At 37.7% G+C, this 9,465-nt stretch overlaps 1 protein-coding gene across 1 annotated transcript; it reads right to left on the reverse strand.

The window, feature by feature from the left end:
• Positions 1-3,996: 3,996 nt before the first annotated feature.
• Positions 3,997-8,543, reverse strand: LOC136856477 (heterogeneous nuclear ribonucleoprotein A2 homolog 1-like). The gene is made up of 2 exons (XM_067134341.1): positions 8,430-8,543; positions 3,997-4,959 (listed from the first exon to the last, which is right to left on the reverse strand). The coding sequence occupies exons 1-2, from the start codon at positions 8,439-8,441 to the stop codon at positions 4,471-4,473; spliced, it is 501 nt and encodes a 166-aa protein (XP_066990442.1). The 5' UTR covers positions 8,442-8,543; the 3' UTR covers positions 3,997-4,470.
• Positions 8,544-9,465: the final 922 nt, after the last annotated feature.

A 9,465-nucleotide genomic window follows, 5' to 3' on the forward strand; every position in this document is an offset into this window, starting at 1 on the left:
CATCCCTTCCTGTCCTGTAAGAACCAGAATTCTTATGTTGTTATCAGACTTTGTTAGTCTTATGATAATAAGTTTATTCTGTCTTCCCAGCCAGCAACTGTAACATTCTATTCATGGATTTAATCCAAACTAGTTTTACCTTCAAGATTTACAATTTCTTGTAAAAATATTCCAGTCCACTTTTATGTAGTTCATTCCATTTTCCACTTTCTCATGGATTTTTTATTGCAAATACATCACTCTTCAATAAAGCAACTGTCCCTGATGGTCGTTTTTATTTGTATGTAATCATACAATTTCAGTTTGTTAGTAGCAAATTTTAAGGCTGATTCAGAAAGCTATGTAGTATTGATGATATTGATATTGGCTTAGAACTCTGATATTAAACTTAATAATGAAATTCCAGTTCAAGACAACAGAAATTTATGGGTTCTAAAGCAGTTCAAGGAAAAACACATTTTGAAGTGAATATGAGTGTCTGCAAAGCCAAGTCTATTTGAGTCAAACCATTTCTAATGCAATCGCAGTTCCTTACAACAATATGGTAAGATGCGGACAGACTCAGTGACAGTAGGTACTGCTGGACTGTTAGTAAAAATCTCAAAACTCCTTTTCTAATCACAAATTTTATAATATGGCCAGGGTTGCCATTGTTTGTTAAAAACTGATAAAATCATTCTGATTCAGGGTACTCGTCTTTCCATAATGTGTATAGTATGAAAGATCACTTAACATGAACATTTAACACTAAATTTTTTATAGTATCAGGGCATTCATTTAATGTGCTCAGTCATCGACCCACTTTGGTTAAGACGAGCTGTAAATTGCCCGTCCTGTTGTTTGCTCATGCAATCAGGGAAGGATAGGGACTTCTGCTGGCTGTGCTATCGGCTGTAGCAGAGCATAATACATTTATTTCGAAGGTTCTACTAGTTTCCTTGCATCACCAGTGGCCTGGATCATGACAAAAATATTGTCAGTGTACATGCAATAGATACTTGATTTTGGTGTTCTTAGAAAGTCCTCCCTTTGATGATTGCCATATATATGTTCACAGTAGGAACCCTAGTGGCAATCTTGTGTTACTCGCTTCCTGTTAAAGTAATTCGTCATGTGGTAGAGGAAAGGGGTAACCATGGTACTTCATTCATTATATTTGAGAGAACATCTCTGGATATAGGCAAGGGATTGATATCGGATATATATTCATGATTAAGGGTGATGTTGATATTTTACTTCTAGGGGATGTTTAAATAGGCTTTCAGCGTTGAGTGAGATGATGTCTTACTTGGGTTCCCTTTATATATATATATCTATGAACTCTGCTGCACCAGACACGTAAGAGACCAAAATGTTCAAGACTTGCTATCTTGTAGGTGCATGATGTCATAGGATGGACCTCGGGGGGTTGACCGCCTGGGGGGTTTTACAGTTGTATGAAAAAAAAAGTTTAAGTATACCTTAGTTTAACCCGACCACTGAGCTGATTAACAGCTCTCCTAGGGCTGGCCCGAAGGATTAGGCTTATTTGACGTGGCTAAGAACCAATTGGTTACCTAGCAACGGGACCTACAGCTTATTGTGGAATCCGAACCACATTATACCGAGAAATGAATTTCTTTCACCAGAAATAAATTCCTCTAATTCTTCACTGGCTGGCCGGAGACTCGAACTCGGGCTAGCACTGTGCTAGCCGAGAACTCTGCCGACTCGTCCAACGAAGAACTGGACCTGGTCTATAGTTGCCTCCCATCTTTAGGAATTTAATGATGCATTGCTGGTTACTGGCCCTGGTTACAAGCCTTGACATCTAAAAGTCTTCAGTGGGTGTTTCATCTTCAGCCATTGGAGCTTGAAAACTTAAAGGAAGATATCATCCATTTTCTCAAAATTATTGGTTTTCTTCATCGATCTGTAGATTGCAACTTGCCACCATTCTATATGATGATGTCTGTAATGTTGCATAGTTCTTTGCTAACTTTTATTACTTCCATTGTGAGTAACTGGCTGCAAAATTACCCCCTCTGGCATTCCTCCAGTCCAGTGACCTCGTTGCTTGTGATTTTGCGTTCAAACAACAGGGTAGACCATGCACAACTAATCTTCTCCATTGCAACAAATGCGGATGATGCGAGGTGCACTACAAGAATGCCATAAAATCTGTAAAAAGTCTATAGTGAAGGCATATATCAAGAGAATGTTCAGCCACTGCCCATCACGAAAAGATGGGCACACTCGAATATACTGAAAGGTACTGGCTCTCAAAACAAATGCTGTCCAGCAGGAACCAAGAAAGCCGTTTCTGGTGTATTTGCTATATGAAGTCCAAGACTGTAATTCTTAAGTTGGATGCCAGTTCACAAACTCATGTTCATTTTTATATATTAAAAAATTATAAAAGATATTATCTATCTTATGATACTTGTATCACACCAAAATTGTAATTATAAAGAAAAAATATTGGTTTTTCATTTGTGCATAAAAAGGTTGAACTACATTCCCTCTTCACAACCAAAGTATTTTTCTGTGGAAAATTACTGTCACCGTAGACCAAGGCACAACTTACTCGAGCATGCCAGCAAGGTGTATGGTGAAGTTGATTTTACATGTATACAAGGTGGCAAGAACTTGAAATCCAGAGGCACTGGATTGCAAACCAATCAAAAATAAATACTTATTTATGTGAAGCTTAGGCCCTACAAATTATCGCCGGCCGTATATCAGTCCTGCCTCAAGTCATTCAGTGAATAATGAACAAGATTTATCGGAAAGATTGTGGGTGTGAACGATAACCAGAATCTTTGCAGATAAATCTTTTCATTATTCACTGAAATGACTTGAAGGCTCCAGATAAAGTGAGTATTGACTTAGTTGTGATTGGGACACAATCCAGTGCCTCAGGATTTCAGGTTCTTGCCACTGTCTGTACAAGCAAAATCAACTTCACCATACACCTAGTTGGTATGCTCGAGTAAGTTGGGTATTGATCCACAGTGAATAGTAATTTTCCAAGGAAATATGCCCTTCTTTCGTAGAGGTTGTCAAAATTAGTATATTCATATTCTTTGATTGGTGAGCTTAGCCCATCTAGTGAGCTGAATTCCTCCCAAAATTCTAATTTCATGGGCATCTTGGTCATGAATGAAGAGGGTGTGTCGTTGATTTACTAATAACGTGCATGTGCTGATTGGCAAATACACGCATGCGCTGTATGCGGCCTATATATAAATACTAAGAAACTTGAGGTACAGGATACATGCCCCTATCTGCAGCCAATTCTCATATGTAAACTATGCACTCAAACCAGTACGATTAATAATTAGTTCAAATTTTCACAGATTGGATAATTATGCCACACATACGCTGAAAACTCTCAATTTAAAACACAGTTCATCCTTATATCCTCAAACTGTCAGTAACTACACGCTTAGGCCTGACACCGGGTCCTTAGTGCTTGTCCATCCGAAACGATAACATGTTGTTGATTTCCCCGGTTGTACTTTCTACATCCTTGTGGCCATGCTGGCTTAGGCCATTTTAATCTAAAACAACAACAACAACGACATTTGTAATTCAGTAGTCACTTGAAAATGCCATAGAGTAGCGAAAGAGCTGTCGGGGTAAAGGCAATAATTGGAAGAAAGAAGTTGCGTATTTTCCACCAGAAACTGAACTCTGATAATCTAAAAAAACGTTGAAAAATTAAATATCCTGCAAAAGATCTATTGACGCCACTTCAATAATTGCCTCTAACGAATATATACAGATATATATATATTATATATATATATATATATATATATATATATATATATATATATATATATATATATATATATATATACACACACAAAATGATGCTTAAAACATGAAATTACGATATTTTTTACATGCTTTTGGGTTTCAGAGAATCTGACAGGTAGGCATGTAAGATTCAATCTTGTCCAATAGAAGTCATTTGTGCAGAGATGAAAAATGGATAAATGAAACACTTCAAATACTCTAAGTTTAATATGCGTTTACATACTGAAAGATATGCGTTGAGAAATCTCGGAGAAATTTTTCTGTAGACATGTGTGTTTGAACAGCAAAATGAGGCCATAATATCTGAGGCATGGGTGTATAGTATTAGCATCAAGCCGCTTCTTAGCACTTCATTCCCGTTTAGATAAATTGGCTTAAATGTGTGCGTCCGTGTGTGTACGTGTGTATGTGTATGGAAAAGTGTTTATTGATGAGAAATTTTGATAACATAATGTATAATGTGCATTGCAATATTATTAATCGCTTTTCCATTAGAATTCATGAAGACTTTTTTTCTCGAATATTCTCGAGTGACCTGGAACCTAGAGTGGAATAAAAGAGACTGTGTTGACCCTGTAAAGTAGTGCAATTGTTGTCACCTAAGGTTATAACGCCTGCCTTAATACCTGTAGGCGCTTCGTAGTGAATTTCAGGAGCCTCAACTTTTTAGAAGACCTCCGCAGCTGTATTGTCGCTTGCAGCAGCCTCTACATTTCGCTTCCTTCGGTCATCAAACAACTCCAGAGAATCATCGGCCCATCGCAACCACATCCATGAAGGCACGTCGCCGAACCCGGAGGTCCTATAGTTCGAGCCCGAGCCGAACATGTCGTAGTATCCTTGAGTTCGTCCCTGGTAAGGTCTGCTCCACGTACTTCCTCTGGTGCGTCCTTCAGACAGGAAGTTGTTGCCAAAGTAATTTCCTCGGTTGCCTGAAAATCCTCCTCCGAAGTTGGAGGAGCCTCCAAACCCTCTCCCGGATCCGAAACCGGATGAGCTGCCTCTTCCAAAAGAGCCCCTGCTGTTGCCGTAACTGCTACCGAAGCGGCCGCCGCCGCCGCTACCGAATCTGTTACGGTCGGAGTTGGAGCCACGGAAGTTCTGTGGGTCTGAGTTCACTCCAAGAGCCACCACGCCCACAAGGAGCAATATCACCTGTGAGAAGGGAATTGAAATGTGAGCAGTAATTCCTGGCTGCTTAGTGTTACTTAGTCATAATTTAAATTGGCACCATCAGATCTCGACATTTCAACGTTAGTGGTACGTATTTGAATATAAAAGAAATATGAATAAAATTTAAATATAAAATCAGATTGGTTCAGTAGGAGTCTGTGGCTTTTTTTTATTGTGGTTTGACTTGTAACATATGTCATAACTTAATAATAACGATATTGTTATAAAATTTCCTACTTAATAATAACGAGATTTTTATCAAATGTTCTACTTAATAATAACGAGATTTTTATGAAAGGTTCTAGAAATTAGTGGCATTAGTAGTAACACAAAAGCACTTGAGAGTGCTTACCTCCGTCTTTGCCAGCTTCTGATAACACGTAAAATATTTATTTTTGTACCAGATTCGGCTCGTTTTCCGGATCCCCATAAAATCTTACAGGTTGGGAGACTACATAACCATAATAAGACCTCGTTAGTGTTTATAATGATGTTTGCAACGTTCCGGCAGTGGTGGATTAAAATTCTTAAGTTTGGGAGAGTTGAAATGAAAAAAAGCAAATCATGGATTCGGACCTGGACCCATCACGGAAACTAATTGGCTTTTTCTGAGCCCACTGTCCGCTCTTGAAAAAAAAATGAAACCCATCAATAACCTTATTAGAATCTTGTGGACAGGCACAAACTGGCAACCAGACACGGTTGAACACAGCCGACTTCAGTGGCCAAGGTAGTAAAATCTGGAAAGTTTAGTTTATATTTCATAATTGTTGTCTTAGATAGCTTTCAAACTGCCTTTGAGTTTCTCTCTCTCTCTCTCTCTCTCTCTCTCTCTCTCTCTCTCTCTCTCTCTCTCTCAATGATCTTTATAGAGAGAGAGAGAGAGAGAGAGAGAGAGAGAGAGTCTAGTGTACCCAGTTAGACATAAAGCTTTGTTATGTTAATTTATTCAGTGAATAGTGAGGTGTACGAGGAATGTTATTTCATCTCTGCTTTTTGCCCTTCTCTTAGATTTTATAATGAAAAAACACAAGTAATGAGGACAGCGTACGCACAAGGGATGAATCAACAGTAGCTGGAGGAAGGGTGAATGCAGTTCTCTAGAGTTGGGATGAGTGAGAGACTTGAAAATGACAAATCAAACGCTGGGCAGCTGAATAAAATTTGGAATTCAAAAAGATTGAAATTGCGTAAGGAAAGAAGATTTTTACATAAGTAAAAATATGAACGCACTGTATATTGATAGACGGACGTGAACTATGGTATGCCAATGAAACTATATCTAATAGATTTTGTTGATTCGAGAATAAAATTTTCAAAAGAACACTATGACGCAGATGGAAGAGGGAGTTAGAGATGATTCCACAAGAGAAACTACTGGCGTTCCTTATGTAGATAAGATAATGCTGAAAGCGAGCTGGAGATGGCTTGGGCATGTCCTTCGCACAACCTCCGGGGGAATACTACGTAATAGTGTCAGCAGGGTTCCTGTGGGCACCAGACGACTTGGAAGACCGGGACCTACCTCGATAAGAATTATGAGAAGGGAGACTAGGGATGAGTAGAGATTTGTGGAAGATAATACACAGGAAAGGCAAGTGGTGTAACTTCACAGAGGTCCTTCCTTGCGTTACGCGGTTTTGGAGGCGATAATGATAATGTGTAACTGAAGTGAAGTGGTCCCAAAACATCAAACACTAAAAACGTCGTGAACATATTTTTGTACAGTTGCAGCAGATACATTTCGAGGCAAGCGTACGTTTTTGTGGAACAAGAAAAGGCGTTACGAACTTATTTTTTTATGGAACAGAATGTCCATAAAAAAGTAAGAGAATAATAATCGATCTGTATTTCCCGAAAGTAATTGTCATTGATTCATTAGGTATAATCGGTATTGATTAATTCAGGAAGATTGTTATTGATTCATTTAGAACTGTCATTTATTTAATAAACCCTTACTGTGAACTCAGAATAACTGTTATTGATTAGCTGCGGAAAATTTTAGCGATGGACTTAGATTTGTCACTGGTTATTTCAGAGTGAAAGATATTTGTTGTTAAATCGTTCATCTTATCTTTCGTCTATTCATTGACTGTAACTGACATTAGCCGACTAGTTCTTTCCATTTAAAGATACCTTTATACCAGATAACGAAAATAACTTATTCAAGTGAAGCATGGCACATTAAATCACTAGATTCTTAGCGTGTGACTAATCATTATGTTCAGATGAAGATAACAGAATTTCAAGATTTTTTCAATGTTTTCTTTATATATATATATATATATATATATATATATATATATATATATATATATATATATATATATATATATATATATATTATATATTATATATTATATATATTATATATAATATATATATATATATATTTATATATAATATATATATATATATATATATATATATATATATATATATATATATATGTATATAGATAGATATATAGATATATATATACACACACATATACACACACATCCCTGTAGGGGGTTAATGCCGTTAGTGCACCTCGTGCGGTGCACTGTAACCATTGCTTAAGGCTCTTCGCAGCGTCCCTTCGTCCCCTAGCTGCAACCCTTTTCATTCCTTTTACTGTACCTCCTTTCATTTTCTCTTGCTTCCATCTTGCTATCTACCCTTTCCTAACAGTTGTTTCACTGCGCAGGTGCGAGATTTTCCTCGTGTTACACCTTTCAAACCTTTCTGCTCTCAGTTTCCTTTCCAACGCTGAATAACCTCATAGGTCCCAGCTCTTGGCCTTTGGCCTAAAGTCTATATTCCATAATCCTATACACACTATACATATGTATGTGTGTGTGTGTTTGTGTAGTGTAGGTAGGTATAACTCTTCATTTTATTAAGTATATTTGTGTAAAACCGAGAGCTTGGTGTTATATCATGGATGATAGCAATTGGCAACACATTAAACATACTTTAAACTTGCGTTTTATGTTTGTCTCCTGATAAGCGCACTTTCATAGTCAGTATTACCTGTCAGCTTAATTTCTTGGACAATATCACCTGTAAATTTACCTTTTTAGTCATTACCACCTGGAAACTTCCTTTCCTAGTCAATATTACCTATAAACTTATTTCTTAGTCAGTGTCACGTGTAAACTTCCTTTCTTAGTCAATATTTCCTGTTAACTTACTTTCTTACTTTATTAGTCAGTGTCACGTGTAAGCTTTCTCATTTAATCAGTGTCACCTGTAAACTTACTTTCTTGGTGAATCCCACCTATAAGCTTACCTTCTAAGTCAGTATCACCTGTAAACTTAATTTTTTAATCAGTGTCACCTGCAAACTTACCGTCTAAGTCAATATCACCTTTAAACTCAACTTCTTAGTCAGTATCGTCAGTACACTTGCCTTCTTAGCCGTTACCACCTGTTAACATACCTTCTTAGTCAATCACACGTAAACTTACCAGCAACTTCATCTTGATATCACTCTGACCCTAGGAAGTACCCGAGTGTGTTCTGGTAGGAAGACGATTCCTTACTGATGCACCCCTTGCTGACCGTCGTATCCTCGTAACTTCTCAGGATGTGGGCATCATGCCCTACCCTTCCCTCCACTACTCTCTCCCTGATACCTGAATACCCCCCGCCCTCCCAAACTATAAAAACAAGCACCTCCTCTCACCCATTATCCCTTAAAAAAAAAAAAAAAAAGTTCGAGGTTTGCGATAAATGGTAGTCGCAGCTATGCGTGGCCTTGGCAGTGATCTGGTTTTGTATCATGGGAGGAGGTCCCAGAATTTTTGGCGAAAAGGGAGCCTTGAAGAATTCGAGTGGTTACAGTAGAGCTATAGGGCAGAATTGTTAGATTTATATTGCCCGTTGTTTCAGTTTTTGTTTCTTCTTCTGTGTTTTAGTTGATGTAGTAACCAGATTTTTCGTATTTCCTTGTTGTCAGTATTATTGAACACTAATTCAGCAGTCTTGAAGGGCCATTAGGTTACAAACGAAGTTTTCACATGACAGACTGCGCAGAAGTGAAAAAGGGAACATTAGGACCAAGAAAAGAGAAAAAAAGCATTTGAAAATAATAGATAAATAATGAACATATTAACAGTCGAACATTAACACAAACAGAAATTGAGAAATAAGTGTGAAAATGAAGGCAGAGGAAGATTGTTTTTATATCTCAGTAAAAGATAGAATTATGATATCCGCTGTTGGGGACATTTAGAAAGAGAAAGAGCCTCAATGTTTTAATGTTGGTCTCTGCGGATTGTAGCTATTTTCAAAGTCTGGAAGGCTCCATTTTTTGAAAGAGTCGATACCAGAGATGATGACGTTTGCTCGGGGAGCGCTTTTAATGTATTGTAGTTCGTCTCGTTCAGGATGGCGTAGCTCTCTTTCATATTGAGGAACTCATTGTTTGAGGCTAGTGATTTCCCCTCATGAAACGGCCTCAGTTTATGGTTATTTGTCTTTTTGGTAATTGTAGCGTTTTTC

This window comes from Macrobrachium rosenbergii, chromosome 36 (genome assembly GCF_040412425.1).
Source record: "Macrobrachium rosenbergii isolate ZJJX-2024 chromosome 36, ASM4041242v1, whole genome shotgun sequence".
In the NCBI taxonomy this organism is placed as follows: domain Eukaryota; kingdom Metazoa; phylum Arthropoda; class Malacostraca; order Decapoda; family Palaemonidae; genus Macrobrachium; species Macrobrachium rosenbergii.